Genomic DNA, 20,985 nt, shown 5'->3' on the forward strand with positions numbered 1-20,985 from the left:
TCAATCGGTTTGGGAAGCAAGAGCGAGAATGATGAGCGAAACGAAAAAACGGTGTAACTTACCAGTTCAGAGACGTCTAATAGTCCGCGGCACTATATTCCATGGTCGTTATAATAAAATAATATGACAGTAATAAAAGACTGCACTGCTATGGTGGCCCTGCTGTCGCCGTCCTGCTCGCCGTAGCCGCTTCAGTGTGATGGCGTTGGCTCTGCAGGGCCACAATGAAACGGCTGATGCCTTCACGAGCCGTCGGATATTGTCGGCACAGACCAACTAGGGGAAAGAAGACTACATGGATCATTTGTATGGTAGAACGGGGGGGAAAGAAAGAAAGAAACTCCGTGACATTCTAAATATCTTCTGTTTAGTGCTACACTCACAGGACGTAAGACATAAAAAGTTACGGTGATGAATGTGTTTGCAAATTCATTTAATGTTGTTTCTGGAGTAGTAGATGACCGTTGGTTATTTTTCAAAGAAAAAAAAAACACTGACTAAACGCTGGTCTAATTTGTGAAGCTTGTCACGTTTGTTTCGTACTTGTTTAATACCTTGGTGTTCTTATTGTGGCGTTTGAATAATCGATCGTTAAAATTCCGTATTTTTTAAGAAGCTTCGAAGGGCACATTCCGAACCCGGCGGTTTGACTGATAGGACGTCCTTCCAATCAGAGGAGAGGAAAGGTTTTGGAGGCGGAACAGGGAACTGTCCGTATATAGATTTCTTCGACGAACATTTCATCGTGACACACTTCGAGAAAAATTTTGTTTACACCAAAGTTATTGAATTACAGTCTTTTATTAGAATGTTAAAGCTCAATAAGGCAAAAATAAAATACATTTGGGAATAGTTAGAGACAGTGAAATAATGTGGGGCCTTTGTTGTTAAAATTTAAAATAAAAATCGATTTTTATATAATAAAGTGCTAGGTGAATGACCTGCCATGAAGTGTTTGACTTTACAAAAGAAGAGACACATAGCTGTTTGGGATGCTGTGGAGGTTTGTTTGTTTTGTTATATTGTTGAGGCGCCATCTTTTGTCTGCACATGGAGCAGCACTTTTTATCACAGTTTTTTTTTGTAATATTATTATTCCTTTAGTTGCTTCTTCTTTTGAAAACAAAATAATATAAATATTTGCTAAAATGTAACAGTAGAAATATCTTCCATGGGTATAGCGACATTAAAAACAGTTATTCAGTTGTATTTACTTATATTTTGACTAAATTAGCATGAAAAGCTAATGAGATTAGTTCTTTATTCTGTGTAATATCCCTATCTTTATTTAACCTATATGCTATAATATCTGCTGATATTGTAGCTCACTGGGCTGACTTACTGGAACAACAAATGAAACGGACCCACTGCCATCCATGCTTCTTTGAAAATGTTGAAAGGGTAGGTCAGATACTCATAGATCGCCATGAGTCAGTGATGTTATACATAGCCAGTTCTTAAAAACGCCTAATTTTTTGTCAGGTGGTAGAATCCTTCCAATTTTTACTACTTATTCTATGCCAAACCTCCTCTAGTGCTTATCAGCAGAGAAAGGAGTCTCCTCAAAGAGGCCATTTCATTTTTTTCCCCTGCTGAGCACCGTGGCCTCACACATGGAGGTGCTAATGCTTGTCCTTGCTGCTTTGCACCTAGGTACAAACAGCCCCAGTCGCAGTTTCAGATGGAGGTCAGCGCTAAACAAAGCCAGCAGGGACCCATCATCTGCAAAAAGCAAAGATGAGACCAATAGGCCACCAAACCAGAAACCTTCCACTTGCTTTGTATAGGTAATCTGTTATTAATAGAACTGTGACAAAGAGCAAGCTCTGGCATAGTCTAGTGCCGGTTAGGAACGTGTGTGGTGCTCTTGATATGAATATATAGGGACCAAATTGCCTATAACAACAACCCTGATGATGCACAATCTCAGAGCACCCTTCTCCCAAACTGCACCAAGGGATACATAGCATATCTAGACTAGTCACACACCTTTAGATGTCCTCAAGACGATGAAGAAATAGTTAAGTGTTCCACACCAGGATGAAAACTGCACTAAAAAATACATTCTGTAGACCTTTCTACAAACAGGGTGGATAAAAATGGGAATGCAGTGACACAGGCTAACTGTGGAATCAGGACAGTGGTCTAGTCTTGCTCTATACCCTTTGCTTATTTAGGTTTCTGCTTTCCAGTTGATGTCTGATGTCTTAAGGCTGATGTGTCAGTGATGACAGCCACTCTACCCTCTGCCAGCTCCTTTCAACTTATATCCTACAGCTGTTCATGTTTGGCAGGATGGAGTAACACACTGAGCTTTACTTACATACTTCTATGTAAGCAGCCCTGACATCCCATACATCAAGGAACCTTTGTCTGTCTGCTCGTCACCTATCTTAGCAAGGGGACTAGAGTAAATGGCATGTTGAGTTCAGCGGTCTCACTTTTGGGGTCTTGATAACATCATAAAAGTATGTCATGTCACAATTGTTTATGACTGCATTACAATGTCACTAGTTCAGATAATAAACCACACCTAACATGTTTGTGACACTACATTGACTATACATGATGTACAATCACCAAAATCCAGTATGGTCGGGTCATATTACAACAACTTTATCTGTCAATACCCTAGCATTATAATGCTCCAGCTGCATCAGTTCATGCTAATATACACAAGTGTAGTATTGTAGACATTAGTACATACTAATCACCCCTAGTTCACCCCTTCCCAGCATCATTGCAGATTAACCGTGGCTAGATTCAAGCATCATAAATAAGTTACAGCTAGCTGGTTAGGCTTGGCCTGCTTGTTTGTTGATATTATTAATTGGGTGTTGTCCTGACCCAAACACTCCTGGAACCCTCATCTGCTCTGTCCTCATCTTTCACAAAGGCCCAGAAACATGAATGCTTTACTTATGGAAAAGAGCATTTATGTGTCTAATAGAAACGCAGTAGTTATGGAATACTACTGGGGAAAAGAGGAGTTCTGCTACACTGGCACAGCTGCAGGCCTCACTATCTCAGCACTGGCACGGGATCCTGGTATAGACAATGGAGTGCTTCACGAGCTATAGCATGGAGGATGCTTTTGTGCTTTCTCTCTCACTGAATAGATGTCGTCTAGCCTTTAAATACAGTAGGAAACAACTTTTTTCACAACTTCTGCAACATCACTCACTGTGGATATGAAGCTCACCAAACACATGTAGTGACTGCAACTCTCCCACGGAAAGAACATTTAATAATTTCAGATCAATTCAATTTCAATTCAATTTTATTCATATAGTGCCAAATCAATAGATGCTTTATATTGAAAGGTAAAGACCCCACAATAATACAGAGAAAACTCTAGCAAGCAGATGACCCCCTATGAGCAAGTTTGTTTTTTTTCAATTTGAAGGAAAAATCACCCTTTTAACAGAAAGAAACACAGCAAAATCTCCAGTGTTAAATTAACACTAGAGAGTGTCTATATGGGTCCACTCCTCTGAGTGTTAAATACAACACTGTTGAGTGTTAAATTAACACTTTTGACAGTGTTATATGTTTAAAAGTAACCTAGTCAGTTTTGAAGATTAACAATGGCTAACACTGAGCAGTGCTGAGTTTCTAACACTGGAAAATAACTCAAAATGTTAGAAATAATCCAGTGTTAGAAACTCAGCACTGCTCAGTGTTAGCCATTGTTAATCTTCAAAACTGACCAGGTTACTTTTAAACATATAACACTGTCAAAAGTGTTAATATAACACTCAACAGTGTTGTATTTAACACTCAGAGGTGTGGACCCATATAGACACGCTCTAGTGTTAATTTAACACTGGAGATTTTGCTGTGAACCTGCTGAACTGGGCTCAGTGAGATGCAGCCATCTGCCTAACTGGGTGAGGGTGAGGGGCGAAAGACAGGACAAAGACATGTTGTGGACGAGTGAGAGAGGGAGATTAATAATAACTAATGTTTAAATGCAGAGTGATGTATGAACACATAGTAAAAAAAAAGGTGAGCGGACAATAAACAGCTAACATACTAAGGGTTGTGCACACGCAAAACTTGTTCATAACTATCAGTTAGTTCTGCACAGACTAAAGACAGCTGATGTATAACACAGTTTGAGCTTTACTCTTAAATAATTTGTTACACATGAGGCTGCTTCATCAGAGTGGTCAGAATATTTTTTAATTGTGAAAGTGTTTTCTGTACTAAAAACAAAAGTAGATTTATTTTTCTGTAAACTATGTAAGAATCTGCAGTAGTGACTATGGTATTCTAATTATTGTACACATGTGTTTAGGCCAGGGATAATGTAACTATAACGTCACTTACTGGGCCGTTTGTGGAACACTTTATGTAACATACTCATTTAATTCTGCTCCTACAAGGATAGATACAGTTAATCCTTCACACCTCATACAATGATGCTGTACACTGCAACATATAACAATATGTGTTTTCTTTCATGTTAACAGGTTAATTGAACCTGTAGCTGTATCTTAGAAGGTAGAGCAGGTAAGCTGCTAATCAGAGGGTTGGTCCAGGACACGCTGGAGAGATTATATCTCTTGGCTAGAATGGGAACGCCTTGGTGTTCCCCCAGACAAGCTGGAGGAGGTGGCTGGGGAGAGGGAGGTCTGGGCTTCTCACACACACAAAAAGCCTTAAGTAATTATTTAAAAAAATATTTATTGGTTTCAATCAATATTCTCCTTTAATATTGATGTATGTAATGTAAAAGAAACACCAGCTTAATTGACTGCATCACTGCGCCCTCTGGTGGTAGGTAAGCTACAAGGCTTCTACTGTCAACTGGTTTTATTTTACTTCTTAATTACTTATTTGACTTCTCAGCTAGTTATGGCCATGGTCTAAACCCCAGCTATTAGGTTTTGATTTGGGTTTAGTTGATTATTTTTCTTATTTCTAGATTTTCACTTATTTCTTTTTAAAAATTAATATAATATTAATACAATGATATATACTTATGTTATCTGGCCTCTTAATGACTCTAGCCTATCCTACCAGCCACACAGCTGCACCTTTATTTTTGATCTAGTTTTTATTTTTATTTTAGTCATTTTTCCTAATTTCCAATGGAAAAGCAGGCCTCTTTAAACAAGAAGTCAAATCTTTCTCCCAGTGATAAAAAAAGGCCTAAAAACACTCTTATTTTCTGGATGTTCTTTATAGATCTCTATTTATATCTACTTCATAGATGGTTTTCACAGCAGATATTTGAAATTGTATAAAATACACATGTTGCATGAATGAACCCCATGTTCCTCCAAGTAATAGCAAGAAAGAAGCAGAAGAAAATATTGATAGATTTTAAAGTCTTAGTCTCCCTTATTATCCATCCATCCATCCATCCATTCGCTTCCGCTTATCCTTTTCAGGGTCGCAGGGGGCGCTGGAGCCTATCACAGCTGTCATGGGGCGAGAGGCGGGGTACACCCTGGACAGGTCGCCAGTCTGTCGCAGGGCCAACACACAGAGACAGACAACCATTCACTCTCACTTTCTCATTCAAGAGTAGTCACTGAATCTGTTTGACAGGTTTCTACGTGAGCATATTTTTTGGCAAAAATTGTTGTTGTTGCTGTTGTTTTCAATCTTAATCATTCTTTGATGGCAGCTTCCAGCAACACTCTGAAAGTCTTATGTGTCAAACCATTAGCCAAGGGTTCATTTCTAACCTTTTCTGCTAGTTCTCCTACATGATTTGTTCCACTTCTTACTAATGACTGATGAGTTTTCACAGAATAAATTCCCCAAACAAACGTTTATTGTACAAAGAAAGACAGTAAAAAACATAACAGCTTCATTCAGACTTCTCTTCTGCAAAGTCGAAACAATACAAAAATACACAAAAACAATGCAGCTGTATATAAATGCATGTAAGAGCCTTACAAAAGATTTCAATGTTTGAATATTGTGTTTCAAGTATTTGTCACTAAGCTGTCAGAACCAATGTGACACTCACTGTTCACCAGTAAGTGTCAGCGTTTCCTCAAACACAGCTGCTGCTGCTTCTTACTGTAAACATGAGTGCAGTTTAACATCACCCATTCCCACATTTCCCACACCATTATTCTATGAAGACACTGACCATAGACTAGCACTACTTCTTCCTTAGCAAATGAGGATTTTTGTTTTTAAATGAAACTGGCTTTGTGCAAACTGCTTATAAAAGACTGTTAGAACACTGTTCAAAAAATTCACCACATACTGTAGCATTCACTTCACTAAGACAAAACAATGTTAAAGTAAGCTTACGTACATGCCTGTGTATGTACGCAGCAATAATTAAAACTGCAGACCAAACACCAGACCAGAAACAGACCACTTATAGAGATAAACCCATGAATTCATTGTATTTCATAGCCCATCCATGCTCTACAGCATAGGTGTCAAACTCTGGCCCTAATTACATTTGGCCCGTGAAGCCATACCAAATTACTATCAGAGCTAGCCTACTGGTATTATACAGCTAATATATATATTGTTTAGTATTAAGCTTTGCTTGTTCCATATTCAGTTTTTCATCAAAACTTGTTTGAGTCCATAAGAAAAGATTCATTCTTATATCTGGAGGAAGATTTTTTTTTCCAATAAATATTAATGTTAGCCCGCAACTTTGTTCCAGTTTTGAATTTTGGCCCACTGTGTATTTGAGTTTGACACCCCTGCTCTACAGTGTCTTTAAGTCTCTTTATGGATATTGGGCATTCATCAAGCCGATGTAATTAATTGCTTATGTTAATGTGCTAACAATGCCAATATTACATTATATCAGCATAAACTAGCAACTGTTTGCTAACAGTTTTGGAGGTAATGCCATGTTAGCGTTGCATTCACACCTTGCTGAGCTGCCACAACGTAACCAAACAAAAAACCATAATACATTAATGCAGTTTTACTGTGCATCCTGTGCATCCTGTTCTCCTGTGCTCCTCTTGTTCCACATTTGTAATTTTAAAGTTTTATTCCAAAATGGATCAAACTCGTTTTTCACCTCAGACTTCTACACACAATACCCTGTAATGACAAAGTTAAACCTATGGAGACCTGAAAGACCTGTGCCACTCCTTAGCAAAATGCAAATGACAGCCTACTTTGAGTTTGCTAAATCAGACCACTGGAAACAAAATTCTCTGGTCTGCTGAAACAAGGATTGAACTAAAAGCCAAACATTATGTCCGGAGGAAAACATTGTGCAGAGAAACTCCCCAGTTTACTAGATGGAGGTTCTGCATAGAAGAATTGGAGAAACTGCTCAAAAAAGCTGCGCCAAGCTTGTAGCATCATACTCAAAAAGACTTGAGGATGTAACTGCTGCCAAAGGTGCTTCAATAAAGTACCAAGCTGGATACCTATTGACATGTTTTATTTATTTATTTTTTTACTTTTAATAAATTTGCAAGAATTTGAAGCAAACTTCAATTTGTCCCTTTGCTTTTGTGATTAATTAATTTAATCCATTTTGGAATAAGGATGTGACATGACAAAATGTGGAACAAGTGAAGCAGTGTAAATAGTTTCTAGACTGTAAGTCCAAAGCCATATATCTCTCAATAGCATGTTCCAAGCAGTATGTGGTCACAGTCACACTCATGTAATATGAAAGTATGTTCAAAAAACCTTAGCAGAAATATTCAGGTATGCTTTAATGTAGCAAACAGGTGCTGTGACTGTTCAAATCTTTCATTGAGTGCATCTGCCATGGCACCAGTGTCTTGTTAAGGACTCCAAATGGATTTCAGAATAAACCTTTACAATGTATAACACTTGATGAGACCAAATCAAAACAACAAAAAAAAAATCGAATATAACACACTGACCTAGAAATGTATTTGAAAACAAATGAAATAAAAATTGTGATATAAATCTTCAGAGTTAGGGTGACTTACAGGACCTAAGTCTCATCATGACTTCCACTGGAAGCATAGACTAGACCAGTCATAGAAAACACACAGAATGTCTGTGGTTGTGTTTCAGTCCATACTGGTGTTGCAGATGTTGATGTTCTTCATAGAAGTATTGAAGATGGCTGGCTTAAGACAGCTGTCCTCCTCACTAATAAAGGAAAAAGAGGGCACTTTTTAGAAGGTCATAAAAAAAATCGCTGGTTTTCATGGAATTGTGGAGAAGATGCCCTCAGATCTACAGGCACATATGGACCCTGCAAGAGGAAGAAAGTAATGGACTCCTTGATACTGCTGGTGGTATTGCTGCTTTTTAAAAAAAAACAATTTTAATAGAATTACCTGACATTTCAGAATTAAACAAAAAGGGTGTTTTCTGGTAAAACAACATGGGTTAATAATTTAAAACTGTTCTGAAGCAATGGAGATTGATTCTACTAATTCCTACAGGGGTTCCAACTTTCCTACAGAGAAATCACAAAGAAAGTCAACGTGTCATTGAGTACAGTTTCCTTCAACATCTAAAGGCACAAGCTCCCAGGGCTCTGGTAGAAGACCTGAGCTTGGATAGGATAATATATATATTAGGGGTGCAACGATACTGGTATCGATATTGAACCGTTCCATACAGTGCTTTCGGTTCGGTACGCATATGTATGAACAATACAAAATTTGTAATTTATTTTATCAACTTTCCTTCTGACGATGCTGTCTGTGTTGAGCGCTCAGTGAATCTGCGTTCGACTACTCCGCCTAGGCTGCACTGTCCAGCGTAGATCCATTCAACACAGACAGCATAGTCAGAAGGAAGAGCGCAGGGCAAGCTAGCGAGACAGAAGTTAAGCTCTCCTTGCAACATGGCAAATTGAACCTCCCCCACCCTCATTCAAATCTGGCGTTTGGAATTATTTTGGTTTTCATGTGACGTATGACCCTGAAGGTAAGCGTGTCATGGACTAAAGTAAAACAGTATGTTGGATGTGCCACGCAATGCTCAATTACATGGGTGGGAACTAGTGTGTTAGTGCAGTTAGCTCGTTAATGTGTTGGCTGTCTAGCCCCACGCAGGGGTAGCTCGTTAACGGAGATTTTCCGTGTTGTGGCGTTAACGTCATTTCAACGAGATTAACGCTGACAGCACTAGTGGGAACACAACAAATATGACTGCACATTTACGCCGACATCATCCTAGTGCAAAGACAAGTGGAAGCAGACAAAAACAACAAGCATGCTACTAACTTTAGCCGAGTCATTTAGACAGCCGTTAGCACATGATTCTCCTTATGGGGACCTGATATGTTTAATATTGTGGCGAGCTCAGACAAGGAGGAGACTGAGGTGTCGTTTGGTCTTGCTTCCCGTGAGCTAGCCAGGGAGCACAGCCGTTTATTGACATCTGCAGAAGAACACTGCCGCTAGCTAACTGCTCAGCGCAGCAACCGCACAGCAACAGCAACACACAAGGCGCCCTCTGACCCCGGAAGGACACACCGTGGCAGCGAGAGGGCATCACCCGTCACTATGGCAACATAAACAAAACATAACTGTACAAACAGAACCCCGAACAGCCCTGACCCGCTACATAGCCCCCGCACCTAAGGGGTCAGTCGTCCCTGACGACCCCATTGCCCCACACAAAGTCCTGCAAATGTCCAGGTGCCTTCTTTTGGCGTACCGGCCGGTCACGACCAGCGGGGGAAAAGTCATTCGGGTCAGAACATGGGGTGCCACCATCATCCCACTTCTGACACCAATGTGGCGAGCTCAGACAACGAGGAGACCGAGGTGTCGTTTGGTCTTGCTTCCCGTGAGCTAGCCAGGGAGCACAGCCGTTTATTGACATCTGCAGAAGAACACTGCCGCTAGCTAACTGCTCAGCGCGGAAACCGCACAGCAACAACAACAACAACAACACACAAGGCGCCCTCTGACCCCGGAAGGACACACCGTGGCAGCGAGAGGGCGTCACCCGTCACTATGGCAACATAAACAAAACATAACTGTACAAACAGAACCCCGAACAGCCCTGACCGCTACAATATGCTGCTGAAAATATAGCCCAGAAGAAGCGTATAGTATAGCTTTTATTTTGGAAAGAGCCATTTCTCTGTAATAAACTCTCTTTTCCAAAGATGAGTGATTCCTCAATCAGATACAGGGCTTGCAAAATAAGCTAGCCCGACGTCCCGGGGGCTAGCGATTTTTCCAGTCGGGCTACCAAAATCTATCTCTGCCCTGCCCGTCGGCCTATTGTAGGAAGGAAAAATATATGTCAATGCTTTTGCATTCTTTCAGAAATGTAGCTGGGTAATTATGTCATTGGCATCGGTGAGCCACTGTCAATATGTGACATATTGAAATCGCGTTTGAATTTGCGCTTGTTTTTTGCTTTCACTTTGCAATCGCGCGAACTGTGTATAGAGAGCGACAGCACTGAGTGATGATAATTTGCGCACCAATTCCTCTGACATCGTCTTATCAATCGTTAGCTTACTATGCAAACATGACAAGTAAAATTTCCCGCAGCAAGCTTAAACATATGAGAGGTTGATCACGCAGAGAATCGCTGACGGTTATGTGTGTGTGTGTAAAAGCAGCAGGATATATATTTTAGTTCTGCTGAGCCAAATAAGACAGGTCAGGGTGAAGAAGTGACAGCCAAAGAAAAGCTTACCACAAAACGGAAAAGTTATGACAAATCAGACTATAAGGCAAAAAGAAAGTGCAGCTTTATGGTTTCATGGACAAAAGAATCTCTGTGGCTGCAATATGACGAGCTAAATAACCAGGGCTGCACATAAGTGGTCTGCAGGTGCGCATTCGCTGTCAAAGAAAAATAAATAAATAAATAAACGCGCACAAGATATGAAGTTGCAACGCGTGTTTGCATACATAAGATTTTCTGGAGGAGGACAGACATTTTTTTAAAACTCTTAAAGATGTCGAAGAAGCTCCTTTAAGCAATTACTTTGGTGTTCCTCTACCTCCAAAGAAATGTCAGAAGGAGTCCGAACCACAAAAGAAGCACGTATTCTCGGAAAAGTGGTTGCAGGAGGTGAGCTGGCTTCAAACCAGGGGCGGAGCGTGGGGGTGGCTTACTGGGCTTAAGCCCGGGTTGTTTTGTCAGAAGCCCGGGGTCTTTTGGAGTGTAATTTTTTCATAGTTAGATGCCTGGCTGACAACTGTATAAAACAAAAAGTACACACAATATTCGAAGAACATAGTGCACACTGTGGGAATTTACGACTGTGCGTGAATCCCCCCCTGATATTGGTATGATCCGAGCTCAGGCACTAAGCGACTGAGCGAGGGGGCGGGGCAGCTGCTACCTGTTAGTGCGCTGTTGGAGAGACAGAGCCAGCCATACTAAGGAGAGCTTAAGTTTGACCAGGTACCAAAGCAAATCATTCGTACCGTACAAATAATGTAAATATGACGGTGAATCACGAAAGATTGATATCAAACTGATCACTTGACCAATATTATTTTACTTGCTCTTCAAGTGAATCAACAAATGGCGAAATGAAAAGCCGAACAAATGCTATTTTTTAGAGTCTTAGCTTACGTGTGTTTATTTCATATTTTCAGTTCTTACCCTCCCCGACTAAATCGGTTTCAGTTATGTACTGAAATATAAGAATGGACATTAGAGGGTTCTTTCAAAGAAAAAACTCAGGTAAATGTTATTTTATATATTATGCTTTGTATGTTGTTCAGTATATTTCTATGCAAAACAAGAGGGATTTCAGTACGCAGCAGGATATTCACATTTGTAAACAGATATTTACACTTTAGGGAGAAAACAAAACATTTTTACTGTACAACATCAATTTAGAGTAAACTTTTTTTTAGATAAATATTGAAATATCTTTTGAATTAGTTAAATGTCAGAATAAAGAGAGACAGAGCTTCTATTTTTTATCACTTTCATCAAATTTAGGAGTACATGTACACTAAGTTTGTTAATTAATAAGAAAACTCCAGACGATTCCATTCTGAGCTGAAGAAGCTTCTGATAGGTTAGTAGAGTCCATGTGAGTAAACTGGTGGCACACCTGTGGATGCATATAAGGCAAAACACAGAGCCTGTTTCTGTGACATGGGAAAATCAAGAGATATCAACCAAACACCAGAAACAGAACTGTGGAGCTCCATAAGTGTGGCTCAGTTTGAATACAATTTGGTGCCATTTACAATTAAGAAATACAGATAGTTTCTCTCTTTAGTCTTAAAGTTAACAAATATGTTTTTTATATTTATCAATCTAAAAAAATAAACATTTAGTCTGATTTGATGTTACAATTAAAAAAGTGTTTGTTTTGATCTGAAGAGTTTGTAAATATCTGGTTTCAACTGTATATTTTATGATTGTCAGCACAAAGAGAGAGGAGCAGAGAGGGAGAGAGAGGAGAATGAGGACAGAACAGAGATGAACAAGAGCAGGTGAGACACATGTTAGTCAAATGGTCGTTTGCCAAAAGTATCACCGTATCATAGGTCCTCATGTATCTCGTACCTAGTGTTTCTTTTTAGGTTTGTTATTTTTCAAATTCTATATTTATTAAGTTATGCAGGCTTGTTTGCACAACAAGGCCAAAATAATTATATAAACTTTTCTCAATCTAAATATTGTACTTTGGTAGAATTAAATAAATAAGTGTAGTGCAGGTCTATGATGATTTTTAGTGCTACTATCATCTAGTGCTGATTGTGGTTATGTCTTGGTTAAGTCCTCAGTAGTCCTGATTTTGAACTGTTGTAGTCCTGTTTTAATTCTGGATCAGTTCTGCGTCTGGTTGAATTGGGGTTTAGTCCCTGTGTCTTGATACAGCCCCGACTTCGTTCTGTCTTGCTGCTTAATTAAAAAACTAGTTTAAGGTGTCCTGCATGTGTGATATATATATTTCCCTATATGAAGTCATTCTTTTTTGAACAAAACTCAAAACAGAGCCAATTAATCTTTCAGTCATTTCTAACCCCACCCCCCCCAAAAAAAAAAAATCCCACATGCATACTACCCTTTAGGGCTAAGCCCCGGGTGTTTCAAATGTCTGGCTCCGCCTCTGCTTCAAACAAATGATGAACGCACGGAGATGTGGTGCAGAATGTGCCGTGAAAATCCCACTCTAGCGGACAAAAACAGTGCTTTTTATATGGACGCAAACGCGCGTTGCAACTTCTTATCTGGTGCGCGTCTTTTATTTTGACAGCGAATGCGCACCTGCGGACCACTTATGTGCACCAGTGTAAATAACATAATGTTCTGCCGGGTGTGTTGTTGGTTTTCTCTCGATTTCTGAGTCGACAAGCGCCTTTGTTACTGGGACCAGTCATTTTAAAAAAGGCCCCCATTAGAAGCCATGAGAAATGCAAGAAATGCATTATTGCTCAGTCTGCAATATCTTTCCCAGAACAAACACCAATTGCAAATAACATACTAAAAATAAACCTGAAAAATCTGTTTAGAACAGCGTACTATGTTGCAAAGAGTGAACTACCACTGGCAAAATTTAGCAGTCTTTGCAAACTTCAAAAAGCAAATGGCCTAGATCTTGGTTCCACTTGTCTCTTACCTGTGACTTCAGTGGAAATTTCAAATTCAGGATCTGACACAGACTGATTCATGTTCTACACAGTTCTTACAAGTTCATAGAAATTTCTGTTCAATTAGAACCAAGTGTTTGAGTTGATGATTGTCATTTTTATACAATGTTGTAATTTGTGTTTCAACTATTTTTTGATTAATGTTTTGTTTCCTTTACAATATTATACTTTAATGTATAATATTGTAAAGGAAACAAAACATCAATCAAAAAATTGCTCTCTTTTTTAATTCGGGCTACTTACATTTATTTTGGGCTACCAAAAACTGAAGAGTCCCTGCCCGAAGGGCTACCAGGGATTTTGAAATTTTGAGAGCCCTGAGATATATATATATTTTTTAATTACTTTTGTTTCAGCAACATTAAATTTAAAAACTGTACTTTTGAGTTAAAATATATATTTATAATTTTAATAAATGACAAATTAAAAAGGCATGAACATTTTTTTTGTATCGAAAAAATATCGAACCGTGACACCAAAGAATCGAACCGAACCGAACCGTGAATTTTGTGTATCGTTGCACCCCTAATATATATATATATATATATATATATATATATATATAAAGCCACTTTTCTTTTCTAACTTCCTGGAAGTAAAAGTTCTGGTGGCCGAGCAAATGTACGTACTGGTATGTACATTTACGCACATTTATTGATCAAAGAAAGATCTATACCATCATATTTAGTTCTCTTTTTCTTCCCCATGATTTCATTGCTCACAAAAAAGATGCAAGTGCTGCTTCTTGATGTGCCTCCAGGCAACACTGTGGCCTCCTTGGTGCAGCAAGTATTTGATTACATTTACTTACATTGCACTCTTATTTTGCATCTCTAACCAAAAGCAAGATGAAATTGTCTGAGACCAACCAATTCTCAGTTCTCTTTTATTTTGCTTGTGTTACTGGCTTCAGAGATGATCCTAACCTTACTCCTAGGCTATGTGAATATACATTTTCTCATCAAACTCTTCCCCTAAGCTTTGGCAATCAAAGTGACACAGATCAGCAACAATTTTCATTATTTAAAAATGAACATTTTGCCTTTCTTCAAAATATAGGGTTAGGATCAGCACCTATGATGATCTTGCTCAGGTTAAGTCAACAGTTAAGTCAAACCTGTGATTGGATCCCTCAACGTCTTCAATGCTATCAGGCAGCGGCCTGTTGGCCGTCTCAGGAAGTAGCATTGTGAGGGCTGAACCCAGCAGGGGGCAGAGGCCACACAGAACCATGGGAGCGTGAGGACTGACCCCCCTCAGAAGGTACATCATGGGAGCCAGGACGCCACCAGTGCGAGCACACATAGAGCCTATACCAATCCCATTTTGTCTGAAAAATACAATGAATAAAAGGGCCCGGTTACAGGTGCTTATTATGGATATCAATGTGATCTCTGTCTACATGCCATAAAGTTTTGAATAAATTCTGATGGAATCTATTGGGTGTGTGGAGTTGGGTCATGTGAATAATCCATCAAGATGTGGTTTACATCCACTGACGTCTTCAAGGTCAACATGATGATTTATTGGAGAGAAAAAAGGACTCATACCTTAGAAACTATGTATGTATGTATGTATTGTCAGCATATCCTTCAAGGTCAATAGAGTGACCTGAAATTCAAAGTGATAATAGTGCTATTTAAAACTATGCTTCTTACCACCATTGTTTGCACTGACAACAGTTAAGCATAAAGGGATGATATATACTAAATATTGCATTACTTTGGACCTCTGACCTCTTCTCCAAGGTCAAATTAGGTCAAACTTTGATGAAATATCTTTTATCTTTAAAAATGTAAATTCTCCTGCCTTTTTTGTATTGGTAACATTTAGGAAACAAATACTAGTGTGTGGGGATTCTAAATATCACATTATAGTTTGCATCCAGAAATAATTTCCCTTAAAAGTAAGTACTGTACCAAGAGAGAGCTGCCTTGACAGAGGTTTGCACTCTCTGAGTGCCATTGTTGGTTAATGATTTCTTATCAGACAATGTCTTTATGGCATTTGTCTTTTCTGTGGGGGGGTCGTTTCTGCACTTAATTTCCATTACAGCTATTGCTTTCTTGCTCTCACTTTCACTCTGTATTTATAGATAGTAATGTATACCTTATATTTTCACTTACACTATTCCACCTTTCTTATCTGTGAACACTCTTAATAACAAACATGTAATGTAAATCATGCATGAATCCATCTTAGTAAATGGAACAAAGCTGGATTCTTGCAATTTAATGTAGATATAGTGATTTGCTTATGCATTAGAATGAACACATGTTTGTAATACACGGCAACAGCATTCTCAGGATTAAGATACAGCCAGCAATAATCATAAAGACATTATTTTAATGATATCTCAATAATTCCAGTTGGTATTTATGGCAACAAGGTAAATCTATAAGTGCTTAAATTCACCAGATCACCAGACACCTATATAGGGTTAGGGAGGTCGGTTTTGGGTTATAATTAGGGCTGCTCGATTATGGCAAAAATGATAATCACGATTATTTTCACTGAAATTGAGATCTCGATTATTTGACGATATTTATTTAACAATAACAATGTGTTGAATAATGACTTTAAAGATTGTCAAAAAATAATATAAAATAGTGTGCAAATACTGATAACAGTTTAAATGTTTGCAATATAAGAAATAAATGAAAAATATAAACATCTATGTTTAGTGAACTTTGCAGTGTTGCTCTGTGGTGCAGCTACGACACCGTAGCAAAGTTTACACACTGTGTCTACTTGATCCACGTCTCGACTCTGCGAACCCATAATGATTCCACACCACTGAAGTTTTTTTACCTCTCTTTTCAACCAACGGCAGTCACTCTCCTCTCCAAATAACTTCTGTTTAGCTTTCCGAGCTTCCCTCGGGTCCTCTTAATCAGCGGTAGGGATGGGTACCGGTATCCGGTGCAATTATGGCACCGGTTCTGACATAAACGGTAGTAACCAGACCGAAAAGCAGCGCACATTTCGGTGCTTTATTTCGGTGCTTTTTTTTCCCTGAGCTGTGATACACTTTAGATTCTAGCCAATCATTTTACGTTTCCGAGGATAGTAGGTGGGTCCAGGTACGTACGTTCTTTTAGAGCAGAGCTACAGATTAAAAATGCCCAAGGCGAAGCGGTCAAAGTCTGGCTGTACTTCACAGCAAAATATGCAAACTCAGCAGCCTGCAACAAGTGCTTTAAGCTGATACTGTGATACTGTCAAAGGAGGTAACACCTCAAATCCGACGAAACACCTGGCGACGCATAGTGTTTTTTTTAAAAGCCGAGAAATGCGCCGTATTTGATAGCTTGCTGCGAGACCTCACACCGTGCACATCTACTGCGGGTGTGGTGCCTGTTATCGGACCCGGAGTTAGCAACATCCCCCAAAAACCCGAAGAGGAGAGTCCTGGCCACTAGCCTTGCCAGTGTAGCAGAAATGATGAGGATGATGATGCAGCAGCAGCCGTTCTTCTCTGCGCGAGTAGCTTAATGTTGTTCGTGTGTAATTTACGTTGAGTAGGCTAACCACGTTATTACATTCATGCATGTAAGGTGAACTAGCAAACATCATCTTAGCTACATGCGGCTGTCTTCTTGTTTGATGGCAGATACTCCCTTCACCCTGGCCAAAAAGGCTAAAAGGACCAAAGAAAAAGAGGGAAACAGCTAAACATGAGAGGTTTTTGGACAAAGCTTGTGTTTTTTCCATTGTTTAAGCACTGCTTCCAGCCAAGAGTGATATCATATATGCCCTATAGCTGCAGAAAAGGCTAACATTGTTATCTTTTTACAAAAAAAACAGCTGAACATGAGAGGTTTTTGGACCAATTTTGTGTTCTCCATTCTTTAAGCACCGGTTTGAGCACCGTTTAAGCACCGGCACCGTTTCAAAAGTACCGGTTTGGCACCGGTATCGGATAAAACGATACCCATCCCTAATCAGCGGTCCCCAACCCCCGGGCCTCGGACCGGTACCGGTCCGTGAGTCGTTTGGTACCGGGGCCGCAAGAGTTGAGGCTCAGGTGTGAAATGTATGGTTTTCAGGGTTTTTAGCGTTATTTTGTTATCGTTTTTATCATTTACTCGGTTTTCCTGGGTCTTTTCACGTGTGTTATGAATAAATCTTTTTTTCGGTACCGGTACTAGTTTTATTTTGTTGTATTTATCCGCGACACCTTAAAGGCCGGTCCATGAAAATATTGTCGGGCATAAACCGGTCCGTGGCGCAAAAAAGGTTGGAGACCGCTGATCTTAATTGTTGTGACACGTGTTCGAAATGCAGAGAGGTGCGCTCGATTTGCCACACGGAGCAGCGCGAGAGTAAAGCATGAGGGAGGGGCTAATAATCGGCTCAGTCATTTTTAATGATCGTTGAAAGCCCAGATCGTAATCGTGATTAAAATTCGATTAATTGAGCAGCCCTAGTTATAATAAGGTTCAGTCCTGTGGGATTTTCATATATCTAAAGTAGGGATGTTAAACTCTTTATTGGCCTTAAAGTCTCTTCCTGCCAGTGTAAATATGTTCAACTATACATTAAATCCTATTTAATAATAGTATGTCTCAGTTTTTCTACATTATAAAGAAATGCTGATATAATAGCTGAAAGAAATATGTTAGCACAAATAAAAAAGCTATCAAACATAACCCAAATGCAGTCCATAATCTATGTCCTCCTTCACATTTTTCCTGTCATCCTCCTCTTCCAGCATCCTGTCAGCCAAATAGAAGTCTGTCCGGGGCTTATGTTTGATACGCCTGATGTAAAGGAAAGCCTTTAACAGGAAAGTTGCAGCGTTTTAACCACATTCTAAACTTCGTTAGCAAAACCAACTCTAACACTAACACTAGTTAGTCAGATGAGTGAGACACTTTAAGTATCATGAGTTATTTTTTTTAAGTTTTCCTAAACCTTGCTGTATTAAATTTAATCTAGCACTTCCGAAAAAAATAAATGTAAACAATTTCAACATTAATCATAATGGGACAAGTCTCAAAACTGCTCTGCAGACAGTTCGACCAGTAATCCGGTGTGCCATACATCTAAAACCTGTTGGTAAGTATTTGGGCTAATGAAGCTTTTCTATAAGCCTGATAAGCCTTTTGCCCAGGCTTTGATATAGTGATGTAGTTAATGAAAGAACTCTTCATGGGCCGAATAACTGGATTTTTGGATGAGCTAACAAAGAAACACCAAAAGTCATGTTCCGATTTCTTTGAATATATATATATATATATATATATATATATATATTGGAAAATTATTCCAGAAACAACTTGCCAAAATGTTTTGTGTTTCCATAAAAATACCATTAGGTAACAATCACTGACTGCCTCGTCAAACTGCTTTTGTGGCACCATTAGCAGCTGCCTTTAGAAGACTCCACAGTTCTGATAATAACACAGCCTGTTGAAGTGAAATTGCTAGCCAGAACATGTTTAGCTTTAGATAGTGAAGGAACTCTTTGTGTTGTAAGACTCCCGGGTATTTGGAGGGTAACACTCACCTTATAACAGTGGGGAACACCTCAGCAGAATACACATAAATAATAGACAGAGAGGCTGTGATTCCAAACTTTCCAATCATGGCCAAGACCGTTCTGACGACAGACAAATCTAAAAGAAGATAAAAGGATGGCGAGAAAAGCTGTAAACTACATTTTTAGAACAAGTAGGGCAAAGAGTTAATCATGCACAGTCCAGCTAAGCTGTCCTGAGCGTGTGTTCATACCATCGGGGATGAAGATGGTGAGCAGACAGGCAGTGCCTCCAACTGCTAAGAAAGCTAGCTGGGAGATCTTACGGGAGCGGTTCAGGGTGAACAGGGTGATTGTGCGCGCAGGCATCTCAACCAGACCAAAAATCATCTGAGTCAGGTATATATTCATTCCAAAGTCAGAAATGTTGAGGGACAGGCCATAGTACACGAGGACATTGACAAACCTGAGAATGTAGGAGCAAAGAAAGAAAGAAACGCTTCTGCTTGAAGGGAAATGTCATGGCAAATGTCATTCCTTTGATACCTTTGAATGTATTATTTGTTGTTCATGGAAAAATTAGATAATTCCCACTGCTGTTAGTCTTTGAAGTTCCTACAGGATGATGCCAAAATAAGTTACATAGTGTAAAACAAACCCAAATCAAAGCTGGTTCACTTGGTTTTCTAAGTAATGAGCAGCAAAGCCTCACAGAGAGTTTAGCTTGTTCTGTTCATTAGTGTTTTTCCCCTTAGTGTGCGTTCCTGTTTTTCCTTTTTGTCTAAGCTGTTGTTTGCCCCTTCAGTTACTTCTTATTTTAGTTTTTATTTTGCAGTTACATCTTTATGGAGATTTTTGACTTTTCAATTTGCGCCTTTGTTTCTCACTCTTGTTCTCTGATCAAGTTCACGTATGCCATATGATTCATCTCCCTGGAGTGCACACAGTCTTTGGGTGTGTTCCAGTAGTCTGTTTTGCTTAGGAAGACTCCTAAGTGAGATAAGCGACCAAGAAGTGACTGATCCAACTCACTGGCGCGATATGGCAGCCTCTCTTCTGTCAGTCTGCCCCAGGGCAGCTGTGGCTACAACTGTAGCTTGCCTCCACCAGTGTATGAATGTGAGAGTGAATGAATAGTGGTATTGTAAAGCGCTTTGGGTGCCTAGAAAAGCGCTATATAAATCCAATCCATTATTATTATTATTATTATTACTAAATACTAAGGAAAGAAGTGCCATGCAGTCCCAGAATTCTCTTTTTTCCCCTCTCACAATCTGACAATAGAAAGAGGCAGCAAACTGAAATGTCATTTGTGACACCGGCGACAGGTCACTGGTCGCTTTGTATTATTCTGATTCAACCCCCGTTTTTTTCTCTTGCAAGCATGTAAGTTCTTCAGCTAAATTCCTAGCACAGCCAACTAAACCGCTTTATCTTTACTGACCATTCGAAAACTCGAGAAAAAGAATCTAAAGCATAAACAAAGTGGAACAACTCATGGAACTGTAAACAGCATTTTCCTTCTCATAACCTGCTTATAACCTGCAAGACTGATCTCTGAACATCACAACACTGGAAGGAAAACCACGTCTCATTAGGTTGTTGCTGCATGAAGAATGTAGAATTGCTCTTTAAAGATTATGAACTCTGTTAACTGATCAAAGTCTGTTTAAGGTTCCGTATAATTTGGTTTAAATTAGTAATGCACTTTGCTGTATTGCAGCCTTTAGGATAATCACAAGGGATAAGTGACGGTTCAGTTCATTTTTACTGTGTTACTGAGGAGCACTAAGTGGGGTTCGCCTCTAAACACTGAGCAGGAGGACTAAGTGAAGAGTTTTTAGACAGAGAGGTTTGACATAACTTTGAGCCGTGGTTCTATAAAAATCAGCCTGCTGGACTATTTTTACAACACACTGATTCACAGTAGATTTAAGGATAGTTGGAGTAACACTGCAAATCCACTTTGGT

General features: G+C 39.3%; 2 protein-coding genes across 8 annotated transcripts in view; both read right to left on the bottom strand.

Moving 5' to 3' along the window:
• fynb (FYN proto-oncogene, Src family tyrosine kinase b) overlaps window positions 1-220 on the bottom strand; it is an 84,862-nt gene extending 84,642 nt beyond the window's left edge. For 3 of the 4 annotated variants that reach the window (XM_004566228.2, XM_004566226.2, XM_076874285.1), the window contains exon 1: window positions 63-220. The gene's annotated coding sequence lies outside the window, so the exon portion shown is untranslated. The remainder of the gene's footprint in view (window positions 1-62) is intronic. The other variant, XM_004566227.2, reaches the window with a different exon arrangement.
• Window positions 221-5,766: 5,546 nt separating this feature from the next.
• si:dkey-119m7.4 (solute carrier family 22 member 6) overlaps window positions 5,767-20,985 on the bottom strand; it is a 35,189-nt gene continuing 19,970 nt past the window's right edge. For 3 of the 4 annotated variants that reach the window (XM_076874288.1, XM_012923273.3, XM_023153730.3), the window contains 4 exons: window positions 19,269-19,480; window positions 19,045-19,153; window positions 14,650-14,862; window positions 5,767-8,079 (listed from right to left, as the gene is read on the bottom strand). In XM_076874288.1, the coding sequence (XP_076730403.1) occupies window positions 7,998-8,079; window positions 14,650-14,862; window positions 19,045-19,153; window positions 19,269-19,480 (616 nt within the window). In that variant the 3' untranslated portion in view covers window positions 5,767-7,997. The other variant, XM_076874287.1, reaches the window with a different exon arrangement.

This window comes from Maylandia zebra, linkage group LG15 (assembly GCF_041146795.1).
Source record: "Maylandia zebra isolate NMK-2024a linkage group LG15, Mzebra_GT3a, whole genome shotgun sequence".
NCBI classification, from domain to species: Eukaryota; Metazoa; Chordata; class Actinopteri; order Cichliformes; family Cichlidae; genus Maylandia; species Maylandia zebra.